This window comes from Perca fluviatilis, chromosome 15 (genome assembly GCF_010015445.1).
Source record: "Perca fluviatilis chromosome 15, GENO_Pfluv_1.0, whole genome shotgun sequence".
Lineage (NCBI taxonomy): Eukaryota > Metazoa > Chordata > Actinopteri > Perciformes > Percidae > Perca > Perca fluviatilis.
The window spans coordinates 4,805,699-4,823,847 of NC_053126.1; the positions used below are offsets into that span (position 1 = coordinate 4,805,699).

At 41.0% G+C, this 18,149-nt stretch overlaps 1 protein-coding gene across 2 annotated transcripts; it reads left to right on the forward strand.

Moving 5' to 3' along the window:
- Positions 1-375: 375 nt before the first annotated feature.
- Positions 376-16,416, forward strand: fam234b (family with sequence similarity 234 member B). Of its 2 annotated transcripts, XM_039824371.1 has the most exons (13): positions 376-561; positions 2,308-2,856; positions 5,022-5,135; positions 5,270-5,437; positions 6,329-6,447; positions 6,546-6,696; positions 9,168-9,309; positions 11,626-11,820; positions 12,992-13,070; positions 13,309-13,476; positions 13,671-13,791; positions 15,356-15,585; positions 15,696-16,416. In XM_039824371.1, exons 1-13 carry the CDS (start codon positions 408-410, stop codon positions 15,696-15,698), a joined length of 2,193 nt encoding a protein of 730 aa, XP_039680305.1. In that variant the 5' UTR covers positions 376-407; the 3' UTR covers positions 15,699-16,416. The 2 variants fall into 2 exon arrangements, with proteins under 2 accessions (XP_039680305.1, XP_039680304.1); XM_039824370.1 differs by having other exon boundaries at positions 15,356-16,416.
- The last annotated feature ends 1,733 nt before the right edge of the window (positions 16,417-18,149 follow it).

Consider the following 18,149-nt stretch of genomic DNA (forward strand, 5'->3'; position numbering starts at 1 on the left):
GATGCAGGGTCACACTGATAAAAAAAGAGTAAAAAAAAGTAATTCAAAAGAAGGTTGTTTAGCGTTAGTGGGCTAAACCCATTGACGTAAATATTAATATTAACAGCCTATGGCTAAACCGGCTGAACATGCCGTTACTGTTTATGGGAAAACACGCCGTGAGGTCACCTCGCACAGCGGATGACAGCAGATCAAGAAGGCATTTACCTTGGTCATGAAAAAATATTTGATATATAGTTTAACTTAAAAAAAAAAAATACTGATAATGATTTCCTAAATATAGTCTATAGACCAAATTATACAAATAGCTCTGTTTTTACTAATTTGTGGTATTGTCATAGACTGAAAGGGTATAATCACAGTCTATGGGTATGATGCATCATATCTAAGGAACTCCAAATCCCAGGATGCATTTGGGCAGGCGCAGATCCAACCTGCTGGGTCGAGTCGGTCGGTTCCCTGGATCCCTTCATCACCGCTGCCTCACACGTTGCTGTCCCCTCGGAAGAACCGTTGGAGGAGAAATGGCTGCAGCTCTGTCCCGTGCCCTCAAATTACCCGGTAAGATGCGGGACACGTATTTCAACTAGACAGATTAAAGAGACGAAAACAGACTTTAGCAGATCATTTCCAAAACATATTATCAGTCAGGACTAGATGGTCTGTCTTCGGTCTTGCTACTCAGCCCTCTAACGGTATACGTGCAATTTATTCATATGATGCGCCGGTTTGTCGCACACATTTTTAGCATCTGTTCAGATTTCCGTTAGCAGACGTGTTTTCTAAAGGATGTAATGTTCATTTAAGATGTGTGTGTGTGTGTTTATAGAGCAGCATGTCGACACCTTTCTGTCAAAGCCTCTCTGCTGTGTTCTGCATTTCAGCTAGCTGCTAGCTAATGTTAAGTCAACATGAACAGACCTGCTGCTGGAGAGCAAACGAGAAAAGCATAATAAGAAAATATTACTTTTGACTTAAGGCAATATATGCTGTGCATATTTACCAGCGTTTCCTATGTAACAACTAAGGGTGTGCATTAATACTTGTGTTATTGTAATAGTTATGTAAAATTATGACGTTTTAAAAATGCTCTTTTGCTATACTTTTAGAGGTCTCCAATTATGAGCAGGCTATAGTAATCATTTATGATTTTTTTAAACATCAAAATTGTAATGTCCAAAAAAAATTATAATAGTATAATAGAATATGTTACAGATGAGATAATAGAAACTTTATTGTCATTACTGCCCTCTGTAATAAGGTAATGTCAAGCTAAAGAATATAAAGCATGTTGCCATGTGTTTAGTAGGGCTGCACGATATGAGGAAAATATCGACTTGAGATTATTTTGACTGACGTTGCGATTGCGATATGATTCACGATATTGGAGGAAATTATCATTTTTGTATCATTATTCTCATTATCATTGAAAAAAACAAATGTTTGAAGTGTGATTTGTTTGCGAGGATCTGTACCAAACAAAGATTTTATATTTAGTCTGTAGGAGAGGATTTGTAGGCCGGGACGTCTCTGCAGCACCACAATACTTTATTTTAAAATTGGTTTGACATAGAGCTGGGCAATATATCGATATCATATCGATATCGTGATATGAGACTAGATATTGTCTTACATTTTGGATATCGTAATATCGTAATATAACATAAGTGTTGTCTTTTGCTGGTTTTAAAGGCTGTATTACAGTCAAGTGATGTACTTTTGTAACTGTTCTATTATTTCCCTTTCCCCACTTAGTCATTATATCCACATTACTGATGATTATTTATCAAAAATCTCATTGTGTAAATAGTTTGTGAAAGCACCAATAGTCAACACTACAATATCGTTGCGGTATCGATATCGAGGTATTTGGTCAAAAATATCGTGATATTTGATTTTCTCCATATCGCCCAGCCCTAGTTTGACACATATTTTGCCTTTAACAAATATTGCGCTCCCCTGCGATTTGGATATTGCACTAGTTCATATTTGCGATTTCCATAAAATTGCGATTAATTGTGCAGCCCTAGTCTTTAGTTTTATGTGCCAAAACAGATTAAGATATATATTTAAAAAAAAAAAAATGTTAATTTCCATGTTAATTACATGGAAATTCTTACAAATCTTACAAATCCTTACAAATGTGGTGTTTGAGTAAGGGAGAATATTTGAGTAAAATTATTTCCTTATTACCTAAAGAGGAAAAACAACCATTAGGAGCCAGTGTAAACGAAGGATATGCATCTATAATGCATCAGTGTTGTGGGATAATATATTTGTGTATCAGTAATATGTGTCTCTGTGCAGGGAAGAAGGGCTCGGAGCTTGGCGAGTACGACCCTCTCACCCAAGCAGACAGCGAGGACGAAAGCGAAGAGGATGACCTGGTGCTCAACTACCCTCGAAATGGCCTTGGCAGGGACAGCTGCCTCGGCGCGGGCTCCTCACAGCTGCGGGGGGGCAGATCTGGAAGACTTGTCGGGGCCGAAGACGAGGCACAGGAGGACGAGGAGGAAGAGCTGGACGAATGGAGAGAACGACTCCCCAGCAAATCCAGGCAGGACAGAGACGACATGAAAGGCACGCAGTACTGGAGCCACAGGGACTCGGGCAGGGACAGGGCCGGGGAGGACAGAGGAGGGCCTGGGCCAATGGGGGGTGCTGGGCTAGGGGTTCACAGTACTGATGCGGAAGAGAAGAGGATGAGGGTGAAGCATGCTGTCCGGAGTGCGTTTTTCCTGGTGCCTCTGGTCTGTGCTGCAATGCTCGTGCTGCTGTGTGCATTTCTGATTCCGTGCCAGAAGGGAACACTGGAAAAGAGGCCGCAATGGGAGAGAGCACTGGGAGATGCAGGAGGTAAACCGAATAATGCCAAAGATTGATACATCACTTACATACATTGTTTTCAGATACAGTATTAGGGGACCACTAAGGTCTATATAGAGACTTCAGATACAGTATTAGGGGGCCACTAAGGTCTATATAAAAGAGACTTCAGATACAGTATTAGGGGGCCACTAAGGTCTATATAGAGACTTCAGATACAGTATTAGGGGGCCACTAAGGTCTATATAGAGACTTCAGATACAGTATTAGGGGACCACTAAGGTCTATATAGAGACTTCAGATACAGTATTAGGGGGCCACTAAGGTCTATATAGAGACTTCAGATACAGTATTAGGGGACCACTAAGGTCTATATAGAGACTTCAGATACAGTATTAGGGGACCACTAAGGTCTATATAGAGACTTCAGATACAGTATTAGGGGACCACTAAGGCCTATATAAAAGAGACTTCAGATACAGTATTAGGGGACCACTAAGATCTAGATAAAAGAGACTTCAGATACAGTATTAGGGGACCACTAAGGTCTATATAGAGACTTCAGATACTGTATTAGGGGGCCACTAAGGCCTATAAAAAGGCATCCAAAGAGCACCATGTCATGGGACCTTTAAGGCTCTCTACTACTTTCCCTATATGCTTTGCCTGGACTACATACACTGGCCCTACACCACATGTTCTCTTTGTAAAGATTTACCAGGAGTCTTTGTGGCTAGACAACACTGGCTCACCCATTAATTAGTAAAACTGTTATTATATAGGATTGTCAGCTTTACCTACCACATGCTCTATTTCAGCATGCACTATGAAAGCATTGTAGAGTGGCAACACACACAAACTCGACAGGATTGGGTGTGTGAGAGAATGTGCAAATATGGTTTAATAGGTGTGGCAACAGTCGCGTCAGGACGCTATTTCAGTGTTGAGGTGAGAGCGTGGGAGAAAGGAGATGCAGAGTCCAGGGCTGCGGTTTAGATGGTTTCTGTAAACAAATACTGTAGGCTTGTGGTTCTGTGTGTGTGTGTGTGTGTGGTTCTGTAACAATAAAGCACAGCAATACAGACTGTTTAGAAAGGATAATTACAGACCAATAGCAAAGGCAAACCATCGCTAACAATAATAACTAGAATGCAATGAGCTATCAATTAAAGATTAGCATGGCCTTTTTTACATTGAGTCTTAAATGACTGTATACAGGTTTTTTTTTTACCAGTATGTTAGAAACTGAACGCCTCAGTCAAGAAATGTAATTAATGTTTTAATACTTGATTATAGGGCTGCAACTAACGATTAGATTCATTATCGATTAATGTATATTCATTATCGATTAATGTTGATAATGTATCGATTATTTGTTTGGTCTATAAAATGTCACAAAATGGTGAAAAATGTGGATCGGTGTTTTCCAAAAGCCCAAGACGTCCTCAAATGTCTCGTTTTGTCCACAACTCAAAGATATTCAGTTTACTGTCACAGAGGAGTCAATAAACTAGAAAATATTCACATTTAAGAAGCTGGAATCAGAGAATTTTAGCTTTCTTTTATTTATTTTGTATTACTCAAATCGATTAGGCGATTATCAAAATAATTGGCGATGAATTTGATAGTTGACAACTAGGGCTGGGCAATATGGAGAAAATCAGATATCACGATATTCTTGACCAAATACCTCGATATCGATATTGCGGCGATATTCTAGGGTTGGCAATTGGTGCTTTAACAAAATATGTTCAAACTTAGATTTTAGATAAATAATCATCAGTAATGTGGAAATATGTCAAAGTGGGGAAAAGACAAATAATAGAACCGCTAGAACAGTCTGGTAAGTTCAGAAAAGTATATCACTTTACTGTAATGTAGCCTTTAAAGACCAGGAAAAGACAACACTTATGTCATATTACGATATTACAATATCCAAAATCTAAGACGATATCTAGTCTAGTATATCTAGTCTAGTCTAGTCTCACTAGATCTATATCTAGTGATATCACGATATCAATATAATATCGATATATTGCCAAGCCCTATTGACAACTATTTGATTAATCTTTGCAGCTCTACTTAATTACTCTTATGCTTTTTATGATTCACACATTCGTTCCCACTTCTAAGCTTCAGTCAAACACTGACAAGGATTGTACAGGCGCTCACTTTGTTGTGGTTTCTCCGTCTAGGTGTCACACTGCCTGCACTGGCGCTGTGGGATGTTGATGGGGATTCGGTGGAGGATGTAATCCTGGGTGTTACCGAATGGTCCAACGACACCCATCCCATGCAAGGGAACAAAAGTATGTGAGGAATTCTTTGGACGCCCTTCACTCCAATACCTCATCCTCGTTCTCCTTCTTTAATCTTTCTGAGTTGTGTAAATGCATTGCGTTGTCCTGGTTTATTCATTAGTTATGGTCATTCTTAAACCCAGTCTACAGTGCTGTGGCCCTGTCTGCGGTCAGCGGGCAGGTGCTGTGGAGGAAAGTCATGCGGGAGACTGTGATGTACATCCAATGTGGTCTGCAGTACAGCACCCAGTCGTCACCTGTGGTGCTCCTCATCAGCAAGTCCATCCTCATGCTAGTCAACAGCACCTCAGGTATGGAGACGAGCCAAGCTACATAGGTTTCAGTCTGTCTGTCTGCCTGTCTGTCTGTCTGTCTTCCTGCTCATACATCATAATCGTACAACTCAATGTGGTTGAGTCTATCCCTTAACTTGATTATTTTGCTCAATCCATCTCAAAAAGGTAGCCATTCTAAAAGTTAAACCTCCTCAATTGTAAGTTTAAAGTTCATTCCGGATCACAGTTTAAAGTTTTGGTGCAAAAGAATTAAATGTGATCTAGATTTAGAGTGCAAACCAAATTGGCATTTAAAGAGAGGTTCAAATCTAATCTTTTTTTTAATTTTAAGATATTTTTTAAAGTGTGGTGCAACATGATTTAATGTTAAATCTTGATTGAAAGCTGAAGGTGGGTAGCATGCAAAAAAACCTGCCAGAATTTGAAGAATTTGCCTGGAGCTCTCCCTCTCCCCCTCTTTGTCACATGGGCAACGCATGCACAGAACAGCCAATAGGAACACACTCTCTCTTTCTGCAGTGACCTGTAATAGGGCAAAGTCTCTGTCATGGCTAGATTATCTACAGCCTAAAAATAGAGCCAAGAGGAGGTGCAAAAGTCTAGTTTATATTTTATTTTTAGAACTTGAATTACAATATGTTGAAAGGTTGCCAATGTCAATGCCAAAGTGGTGCCTACACTAAATAAATGAAGTGCCTTCTACAGCTTTAATTGGGTTTAAAAAGTAGTCCTTGTTGGTGCAACCCATTATCTGGTTATGCTAAAGGTTATGTTAATATGCAAAAAAATGCACATTTGAGCAAAATTCCTCCAGTTCCCCAACCAGACAAGTAATAATAAGACTAATAAGGGCAATCCACCTGTTGTATTCAGACAGTTTCAAACAGGTTTCTTTTCGTTCCCCAGGGGAGACCTTGCGAACGGTTCTGCTGAAGAACATTGAATCCCAGGCGGTGTTACTTCCAGACCTCCAGGGCGACTCAGTCCCAGATCTGCTCATAGCAACCCTGCCTGCAGATGACTCGGTATAAGTGATCATGAGCTGACAGTTTACAGATCACGTTTCCATACATTTGCGTTCAGTGACTACATACCTTTTTGTTTCTGCTCGAATCGTTTTCAGGCTTCGGATCTCTTCCTGACGTTGATCTCTGGGCTGACGGGGGCAAAGCTCGGACATCCCGTGCCTTTCAACCTCACTGGGCAGGGAAAACTGATTGGTCCTTTGCTGCATGAGACACAACAAGGGGCATACTACATCCTCTTTGGACTAGGTAAAGGAATCAACCAGCAATATGAATATAAAGATCAGTCTCCATGCGTGCTCAGGCAGTGGCATTAGTTTGGCTGCAGCTACGAGGGTACAACTTGCCATATACAGTGCCTTGCGAAAGTATTCGGCCCCCTTGAACGTTTCGACCTTTTGCCACATTTCAGGCCTCAAACATAAAGATATAAAACTGTAATTTTTTGTGAAGAATCAACAACAAGTGGGTCCCAATTATGAAGTGGAACGAAATTCATTGGCTATTTCAAACTTTTTTAACAAATAAAAACTGAAAAAGTGGGCGGCAAAATTATTCAGCCCCTTTACTTTCAGTGCAGCAAACTCTCTCCAGAAGTTCAGTGAGGATCTCTGAATGATCCAATGTTGACCTAAATTGACTAATGATGATAAATAGAATCCAGCTGTGTGTAATCAAGTCTCCGTATAAATGCACCTGCTCTGTGATAGTCTCAGAGGTCCGTGTAAAGTGCAGAGAGCATCATGAAGAACAAGGAACACACCAGGCAGGTCCGAGATACTGTTGGGGAGAAGTTTAAAGCCGGATTTGGATACAAAAAGATTTCCCAAGCTTTAAACATCCCAAGGAGCACTGTGTGCGATAATATTGAAATGGAAGGAGTATCAGACCACTGCAAATCTACGAAGACCCGGCCGTCCCTCTAAACTTTCAGCTTATACAATGAGAAGACTGATCAGAGATGCAGCCAAGAGGCCCATGATCACTCTGGATGAACTGCAGAGATCTACAGCTGAGGTGGGAGACTCTGTCCATAGGACAACAATCAGTCGTATACTGCACAAATCTGGCCTTTATGGAATAGTGGCAAGAAGAAAGCCATTTCTTAAAGATATCCATAAAAAGTGTCGTTTAAAGTTTGCCAAAAGCCACCTGGGAGACACACCAAACATGTGGAAGAAGGTGCTGTGGTCAGATGAAACCAAAATCGAACTTTTTGGCAACAATGCAAAACGTTATGTTTGGCGTAAAAGCAACACAGCTCATCACCCTGAACACACCATCCCCACTGTCAAACATGGTGGTGGCAGCATCATGGTTTGGGCCTGCTTTTCTTCAGCAGGGACAGGGAAGATGGTTAAAATTGATGGGAAGATGGATGGAGCCAAATACAGGACCATTATGGAAGAAAACCTGATGGAGTCTGCAAAAGACCTGAGACTGGGACGGAGATTTGTCTTCCAACAAGACAATGATCCAAAACATAAAGCAAAATCTACAATGGAATGGTTCACAAATAAACATATCCAGGTGTTAGAATGGCCAAGTCAAAGTCCAGACCTGAATCCAATTGAGAATCTGTGGAAAGAACTGAAAACTGCTGTTCACAAACGCTCTCCATCCAACCTCACTGAGCTCGAGCTGTTTTGCAAGGAGGAATGGGCAAAAATGTCGCTCTCGATGTGCAAAACTGATAGAGACATACCCCGCGACTTACAGCTGTAATCGCAGCAAAAGGTGGCGCTTACAAAGTATTAACTTAAGGGGGCTGAATAATTTTGCACGCCCAATATTTCAGTTTTTTTGTTTAAAAGGTTTGAAATATCCAATAAATTTCGTTCCACTTCATGATTGTGTCCCACTTGTTGTTGTTGATTCTTCACAAAAAATTACAGTTTTATATCTTTATGTTTGAGGCCTGAAATGTGGCAAAAGGTCGAAAAGTTCAAGGGGGCCGAATACTTTCGCAAGGCACTGTATAAAGCACTAGGGCTGTGTATTGGCAAGAATCTGGCGATACGATACGTATCACGATACATGGGTCACGATTCAATATATTGCAATATATTTCGATACTGTTCGTAAGGCGATATATTGGGATTTTTTTAAAGTATAATTTTAGAAAAAGTAATATTTAAAAAAAGACATGATTTGGAAAAAAGTTTAGAAGTTTAGGTAAACAATTCAGTACACAGAAAATCAAACTGCCAGTTTGGGATTGGTTCTTAGTGAGCACATTTTTATATGCTAAAGTAGGCCAAAGCTACATTGTTAGCTTCTAGCAAAAAGTCAGGCACTGTTAGGCACTGTTAGGCCCTGTTAGACACTGTTAGGCACTGTTAGGCACTGTTAGGCCCTGTTAGACACTGTTAGGCACTGTTAGGCCCTGTTAGACACTGTTAGGCACTGCTAGACGAGGACACTAGTGGTGCGTCTCAGCATAGCCATCTAGAAGTAGGGGGTTTAAACACAACATAAACGTGAACCAGTGTCTTACATGAATATTTTTGCACGTAAACTAAAAAAACAAAGAAACCGATGTAGTATTATTAAATAAAATATCGTGATACTCAAGTGTATCGGATTTTTTCTTACACCCCTAAAAAGCACAACTCTCTCATGTTGTTTTTAGCATTATGGAGTAACCTATTCAGTTAACTTGCATTACATATACATAATTTAACTGCAGGTTTACAAAATTTGTGTCCGTGTCTTTTCAGGTAATGTAGAGGCCATCTCTCTGTGTGATATCTACATTCGTGCCACTGGCGAACTACCCATAACCCTGGCACTCAGAAAGAAGGATCCAGGGTGGGAGGGACTCAAGAAAACCAATTCCTCCTCCTTCATACACATTTACAGGTACATCTCAGTGACTGGCACATTGCTCTGACTTGCTTAAGGACCGTTTGGTATTTATGGAATGGACCACCGGAGGAAAATAGGGGAGGGTCATGTCTTTTTTATTCTTTGTTGAGGGGAGGGTCATCCAACATTTTTCAGTCCAGATGGGGGAGGGGGGGGGGGGGCACTCAACTTTTGTATTCATGAAACAACAAAATTTCAAAGTGGCTTGTTTGGTGCATATTTTTCTATGTAGCTCTTAGTCTCGGCCCTCCTTCGCTACCAGATGGGTCTGACCCATGAGTTTGGTTGTGGGGCACGGTGAGCACTGCCCCCCTGGTGGCTGAAACGGGTAATTGCGTTATTTAAAAAAGAATAATTACGTCTGGCATGACCAAGATATTTTATAAATATCTTAAATAACACAAAACAACTAAATGGTGGTAGGTAATACATCTGATTTCATATACTGCTTTAGTAAAAAAAATATTTCCTGGCTGACGATGGGAGAAGCAGGACAAAAAAAACGAAAATGACTGTTGCACTATGTCTGGACATCTTACCGTGCCAAGGTTGCAATAAAGGTTTCCTAAATGCCACATTTGATGTCAGCTTACTAATTGATTGCGGGTTTTGTGTAGATTTGGACTTACGTTGATTCCACTTCGTTTAAACGGCGAAGTGGAGGAAGCCTAGTGACGAGTCCATAGCAACCAGTTTGTGTGTTGAATGTTACCCAGAGTGCCTTGCTGAATGGTCTCAATATTTTATTGTTTTATTTCATGTGAATACTAGTTTATTAGAGGAGTATCTTAGTATTTGAAGTAATGCAGTAATGCAGGAAGTGTGTTTCCATGCTTATTGTGTTTCCACAACAATGTTAGTGAGTAAATCTACTGAAATGGCCACCACACCATAACAGAGGAGTGGGATGCGTCAGATGAGAATGCAGAGGTTTATTTCCACGTCATGGCTGTGAAAAAACAATGGGAATCTGTATATCTTTGCCAAGTGCAAACTAGTACAGGAGGTATTGATAAATTGTTGGGGGGGGCTCATGCCTTTTTTCTAAATCTTTTTGGAGGGTCATAGTAAATGTATTACTGGTGAGGGGAGGGTCATGTCTATTTTGGCTAAAGGTCCCAAAACTCCTGCGGTGGCCCCATAAATAAATAACGAACAGTCCCTTAGAATTGTCTTATCTTTTTACTATAAGCACTTTGATTTGATTTGCAGTAGTATTTGTTTCACATAATTACATTGTGGGGTGGTGATGGCGCAGTGGATATGACACATTCCTTTGGTGTGGAAGATCTGGGTTCAATTCCCACTGTGATACATTGACCAATGTGTCCCTGAGAAAGACACTTAACCCCTAGTTGCAACCTCTGAAATATAGCAATTTTAAGTTGCTTTGGATAAAAGCATCAGCTAAATGACATGTAATGTAACATTTAAAGCATGTTGTCATACTATTTTTTTTTAAAACAAAGTATTCAATGAATTGACCGTTCGCAAAACCCCGCCCTCGAACGGTCCTCGTCCAATCCTAGCTCAGCAACTGTAACTAAGGAGAAGGACCCCCGTCAAACATTGCGATTTCAGCAAGATCGTGAAACGATGCGCCTATGGTACAAACGTACCCCAAACAACCTCAACGTTGTCCTTTTTGAACATTGATTAAACGAGAACTCCGGGCAATTTTTACGTTAATCTTGACCGCTATATGTATAGGAGTACTGTCGATAGCAAAAAAGACGAGCCGAATCGGTGCTAGCAACACGGAACTGCTAAAGCTAAGCTCCCACTCAGCTAAAACGGCAGTTTTGGGGGCATAAGATAAAGAGTGCCTTTGTGCCTCTTAACAGACACAAAATGCAATTAAAATGTGCAACATGAACAGGGCCCTTACATGACAACAAGATGCGTTTAGCAACTTAGCCATTGTTTAAATTCACCTATACCTCTTAGCTGCTAGCTGCCGTCTGGGATGAGTGAGTGTGTTCAGCCAGGCTCCGGTAATAATCATCACGCAGCAGTTCCATGTGTATTTGTAGCATATATATATATATATATATATATATATATATATATATATATATATATATCACGCAGCAGTTCCATGTGTATTTGTAGCATATATATATATATATATATATATATATATATATCACGCAGCAGTTCCATGTGTATTTGTAGCATATATATATATATATATACTGCTGTTCAATTTCCTGGGTGGTTTCCACAGTGAAAAAAAAGATGGCAAAGACTGGTTATCAGACAATTTACGACTGAAAAGACAAATTCCCACCTTTGCTATCTTCTCTCTAGAGGATCTGAGCGCGTGGAGTTCCTGCTCCCTCTTGTGGCTGGTTTTGGCAACAACCACAACAGCCTGGACACTGTCTCTAACCTCAACTCCACCAAAAGTGACTGGGTGCTGGTGTATGGCTCCAGCAAGCTGTCAGTGCTCAGACAGAAGGACATCCGTAAAGAATGGACCTTCAACTCAGCTCCCATTCACAGGTAAAGCCTCCTGCATAATATCCTTCTTATATACTGTCAATGGTAATATCACACTGACTTAGTTGCTTTAAAGTGCTCATATTATGCTAATTTTCAGGTTCATAATTGGATTATATATATTAGAGGTTATATCAGAATACATGGTTTACATGGTTTCATTTTCAAAAAACACCATATTTGTGTTGAGCTCTCTGTTTTAGCTACAGAGTGAGACATCTCACTTCTCTTCCATCTTTGTTGGGAGTCACACATGCTCAGTATCTAGGTAAGGACTACTAGCCAGTCAGAAGCAGAGTATGAGGGCGTGCCCTGACAGTACCTAGGTAAGGACTACTAGCCAGTCAGAAGCAGAGTATGAGGCCGTGCCCTGACAGTACCTAGGTAAGGACTACTAGCCAGTCAGAAGCAGAGTATGAGGCCGTTTTTCTCCGTGCGCTTGACCCCGTATCTAGGTAAGGACTACTAGCCAGTCAGAAGCAGAGTATGAGGCCGTGCCCTGACAGTACCTAGGTAAGGACTACTAGCCAGTCAGAAGCAGAGTATGAGGGCGTGCCCTGACAGTAGCTAGGTAAGGACTACTAGCCAGTCAGAAGCAGAGTATGAGGGCGTGCCCTGACAGTATCTAGGTAAGGACTACTAGCCAGTCAGAAGCAGAGTATGAGCGTGCCCTAAACGGTAGCTAGGTAAGGACTACTAGCCAGTCAGAAGCAGAGTTATGAGGGCGTACACGCTAGCAGCTAGCTAGGCGAGCATTATAACGTGTGTTCCAAAGTGACCACGTCTGTCTCTGAAGTAAAGGCTGGACTACAATAGAGCTGTTTGGAGCAGTTGGTGAACAGTGTTTTCTGTTGGAGATGGTAAGTCCCTTTGGGAGGGACTTTGGGCTTTTTCACTTTGTAAACCTGTAACGTGCACAAAAAAAGATATATAACACAATAAAGGAAAGGGGAAAATGCCAAAAAGCATAATATGAGCATTTTAACATTTCTGCCAACCATACTACCATAATGATGAGACAATAATACAGAGGCTTAATCTGAAGTTAACAAAGTTCCACTATAAATCCCAACATAACAACGCTGTTTAAGCTCTTTGAACTACTAGAAACAAAAGAAGTTGTATATCAGAATTTAGTGAAATCTCCCTAAAATATTTTTTCCGCATCTCACAGCCAACCAGCCCCGGGACACTTCAACGATGACGCAATCCTCGATATTTTCATTCAGCATTCGGCAAACGGCATCATGAAGGTAAAACAAAACAGTCCTTTTTTTTACATCAAGGCTCAAGTTAACGCAAGGGCTGACACAAAAAAACCTGGGTTAAACTGCTCTTTTTTTAGTTTGGGAATATTGAGTTGACAGACAAAATAAGATTTAGAGTCTTGAGGATATATATATATGTGTTTGCTCTTATTGTAGCTGTTTTCTCCTCTTCCCCTATCTCTCTCTCTCTATCTCTCTCTCTATCTATCTCTCTCTCTCTCAGGCTCAGATTGTTGATGGGGCAAATGGGCATCTTCTCTGGTCAGCAGAGTTTGTGTGTCCTCGTCCTGTTTTGGAACCTTCGGCAATCTCCACCTCAACTGGCCAATCAGCTTTCCTCTTCTGGGCCGGCGATCCAATCAAAGCACAGAAGAATATTACCAAGACAACTGTGAGTCTGCCGTAGAGAACCACAAGATTATTATTGAGACAAATCTATTAATAGCAAAAAAAAGTATATATGAATGTATATATAAATGAGAAAGAGCCTGCTGTTTATGAGTCATGTGCACACTTCATTTTACGGTATTGAGTTTGAGCTGGAGGCATTCATGAAATACTCAACTGTCCACACTGCCTGTGTAGGTGGCACCAGGTGTTGCTGCAGCGGAGCCACTCATCAGAAAACTCTTCCTGCTGCACCCTGCACATCCCAAAATCCTGCTGGAGCTCACCAGTACCACGGACGCCGCCGTCACCTCCGCAGGTGAGCGTTCAGATCTACTGCAGAACCGAATCTGCTTAAATGCATAGATTGTGTAGCATAATCTTTATCATTCACTATCCAAAAGTCTGATTACCAAGCTGTCTTGGAAAAAGAGAGTCGGGCGCCTGGGTAGCTCACCTTGTAGAAGTTTACTCCTCGACGCAGCGGCTGCGGGTTCGACTCCGACCTGCCGGCCTTTGCTGCATGTCGTTCCCCCTCTCTCTCCCCCATTATGTCTTCAGCTGTCCTATACAAATAAAGGTCTAAAATGGCCAAAAAATAATCGATTGAAATTAGCTTTCGAATTTCATTATTGCACGTCCGAAGAAAAAAATAAACACACAGCCTTACTGGCTGATAGCACGCAGCTAAAGACACAGGGTCATGTTAGCTTAGCGGTAGCCCGCAGCTGCACTTTTCCAGAACACCATGGCCACTGCCGGAGTCGGAGATAACGGAGAAAAAAACTAAACTGGAAAATCCTCCAGCTTTCCTGAAGTCACCGGTGTGGCAACATTTTGCCTTTCACCGTGAGAGAGTTATGGAAACAATCAACCAACGGTAGAGCGTGTGGGCTCCGACATGGAGCATTCAGGTGCCTCTCGTTAAACTTACGGTGCTTTCAGTTGCACCTCATCAGAAATCAGAATCAGAAAAGGATTTATGTCCAAGTAATTAACACTTAACTAACCTTGGTTGATGGTGCACACATTAACATATTTAAATGAAATATGGAAATAAGGAAATAAAAAATAAATGTAAGAGAAACTATAACATAAATAAACCAATATATACAATATAACTGTTTAAGTTTACCCGTAAACTCTGAATACTCTTCTCTCCACATGGCATCATGACTTTGTAAACATACACGCCACTTTCCTAAAGCCAGATGGCGTGTTATCTGTACGTATTTTGAGCTATCCACGTGTATGTCTACGCTGTATACAGCGGATGTAAACAGTGGCGCCACGTCGCGTGTTATCGCGAGAATGTGCCTTACTATCGCAAGAACATCACACACGTGTAAGAAAAAAAAAAGGTTGGGTTTAGGAAAAGAACATTGGGAAAGGCTTAAAAAATAAAAAAAAAATAAAAAAACGTGTGGAAAAACACCACACGGGACGCGAACCCGGCTCTCTTGGGTGAAAGTCCCGTGTTTTACCCATCCACTACCCCTCCGCGGACTTACCTTCTTTCATACTACTCGCTACGCAAAAATGTGCACGTAATGTAGATCAATGGCGGCCAAACGGCGTTGATAAACACACTAAAAAGCGATTATGCGTCTTGATAACACGCCAAAATGGCATACGAATTGGCGTGTCCTACATACGCCACTTTATGAAGTCAGTCTGCTTCTCTACTCTCTTCTGCCATCTAGTGGCTCTTATTGTGGCATCGCCATCACTAATAATATTCTTTTTTTAAACTGAATTGAATCGTGACACCCTTAGTCTTAGTAGTAAAAGCTGCCAACACAGTAACTACACAGTAATACAGTACTGTTCAGGTAACACAAATGTTTTACTTTCTATTTTCTACTACTTTTATGTGTTGACAGTGAGTTACCAGGAGCATCAGAAAGATGCCTCCTACATCACCGTATCCTCCCGACCTACACCCTATTCAGAGCCCGGCGCTCGGATAGTCAAGAGCATGAGCCTCAAAGCGGCTGTCGCCAAAGGACAGATCGTCAGACTAGAGGAGAGCAACAAACAGCCCGGGGGAGCTGTTAAACCCGGCGCGTTTGAAGTCAACAAGTTCTTCAGGGGTTTGTCCTTTAAACGCCAGGTAAGAAAGACACAAGTGGGAGATATTTGAGATGATTCGAGTACCGTGTTGACCTCAGTTTGATTGTTTCCACTCAGTGATAAATCTCTTAACTGTGTTGCTTTGTTTAGTGATGAGCCACCACTGCGTCACAGGAAGCAGTGCAACTAAAAAAAAAAGGACTCAGGACGAAAGGGACAAAAGTCTGTGGATAGCTCTGCAATAAGGACACACTGAGGATTTATTTAGAGCTGTATATACATCTTGTTTGGTTCACCAAGTATGAATTTAATTTCTGAGATTTCTTTTCTGTAAAAAGGATTATTTGTAGGTAGGGTTTGTTTGTATCGTTATGGTTTATATGATGTTTGTACAATGAGAATGCTTATTTAAATTATTTAACTTTGGGAGGTTTAATATTTCAGTGAATGTTTACGATTGTTTGGACTTGATGAGACGAGTAACTTTATACTGTTGTTTATTACCGACAGTTAAGCACAATAATCCCGATGAAAGAACATGTAAATGCGTTTACAGTATGCAGCACTCATAACTCTTCCAAGGCCAGTATGTTTATGCGGTGCCATCTTCCATCACATGCATTTTGTTGTATTAAAGCCACTAACAGTGATCTTTCCGCTCATCACCAAGTTAGTAGTATAGGGTCTGTAAATATTTAATGTGTACAGTATTTATTGAATTGCTATAACATTTTGATTCTTTTTCTTTGTTTAATTTGATGTTGGATATTTTTTTTCTCAGAATATGTGGCTGCTAAAGTTTATGGCATTTAAATGTAAGCTGCAACTTCACAAATCGCAAGAGAAAATATGAAAATCAATTCTTACGGCATCATGTGTCCTTTATTTCACCGTCTCAAGTTTTGTATTCATTTAAATTGTGCAGACAACCTGCCACTAAATATACAGTATATATATATATATATTTTTTTTTTTAAAGACAGCGGTGTGGCATTACAGAAGCACAGGGCGGCGCTGTTGCAGCTCCACATCCCAAATTGTCTGCCGATTTCCACGTTGCTACTGCATCAAACGCTGTCAACATGGCGCCAGCTCACAGAGACGTCGCACTAGGGCTGGGCGATATGGAGAAAATCAAATATCAATATTTTTGACCAAATACCTCGATACCGCAACGATATTGTAATGTTGACTATCGGTGCTTTCACAAAATATTTACACAATGAGATTTGTGATAAATAATCATCAGTAATGTGGATATAATGACTAAGTGGGTAAAGGCAAATAATAGAACAGTTACAACAGTCTGGTAAGTTCAGAAAATGACATCACTTTACTGTAATGTAGCCTTTAAAACCAGGAAAAGACACTTATGCCATATTACGATATCCAAAATCTAAGACGATAGCTAGTCTCATATCACGATATGATATATTGCCCAGCTCTAAGTGCACCTCAACAGGCAGCCCCAAACCCTCCAGCGAGCCAGGGAGGACCGTGACACTGTGCCTGTCCACTTCATCCAGTGCCATTCTGGCCAAACCAGAGAAGGTGAACGCTGATTTGAAGGGTCGGAGTATAATAGTTTGTTTGTGAAATAATATTCCCTAACTATGATGAAGACTGAGAGGTGTAGGCTTCTTGGTCATCAGGCATCGCTGGTTTGGATTGTGGACTTCACTGTGAATTCTTTTTAGATAAAGAGACAACTACTCACAATACCAAAATACATTGTTGTGAACAGCTTCAATATGAGCTGCTTTCTATTTTCAGTAGGAATGTCCACCCACCAACTGTCTCTCTAGAATAAAGCCTGATTGATGGTTCTGGGGAGGCTCCACGCAGATCTTCCCACCTAGCCTATGAAGTGGCCTGGAGTTTATACTTGTCACTGGTGCCTGCGTCGATCTCTTTAAGAGAATAGCAGGGCCGGTATGTGTGTGAGCAGACTGATCTCATGAATTGGCGTATGTAGGACACGCCAATTCGTATGTCATTTTGGCGTGTCATCAAGACGCACAATCGCTTTTTAGCGTATTAATCAACGCAAATCGGCCGCCAGTGACCAACATTGCGAGTGAATTTCCGCCATAGCGAGTAGTATAAAGGAACGGGGGACTGCGTAAGGACTTTCACCCGGGAGAGCCGGGTTCGCGTCCCGCGTGTAGCGATTTTTCAGCAGTGTTTTTTTTCCCTCTTTGTTTAAGCCTTCCCCAATGTTTCTATCCTAAACCCAACCGTTTGTTTTCCTAAGTGTGTTTTTGTCGTTATTTTCCGTGTTTTTCTTTGTTTAAGCCTTCCCCAATGTTTCTATCCTAAACCCAACCATTTCTTTTTCATTTCATTTTTATTTTTTTATTTTTATTATTTTTTTTTTTAAACAGGCGTGTGACGCTTCGCGATAGTACGTCGCGTTCTCGCAATAACACGCAATGTGGCGACTCCACGTGGTGGGTATGTTTACATCTGCTGGATACAGCATGGACATACACGTGGATAGCTGAAAATGCGTACAGATAACACGCCATTTGGCTTTAGGAAAGTGGCGTGTATGTTTACGCAAAGTCATGATGCCACGTTGGTGTGAGAAGCGTGTGGTAGAGA

Coding starts and splice junctions, on each gene's coding strand:
- fam234b (XM_039824370.1), top strand. CDS start 408: ATGCATTTGGGCAGGCGCAGATCCAACCTGCTGGGTCGAGTCGGTCGG. Junction 562..2,307: donor CCGTGCCCTCAAATTACCCG/GTAAGATGCGGG, acceptor GTCTCTGTGCAG/GGAAGAAGGGCTCGGAGCTT. Junction 13,477..13,670: donor AGAATATTACCAAGACAACT/GTGAGTCTGCCG, acceptor CTGCCTGTGTAG/GTGGCACCAGGTGTTGCTGC.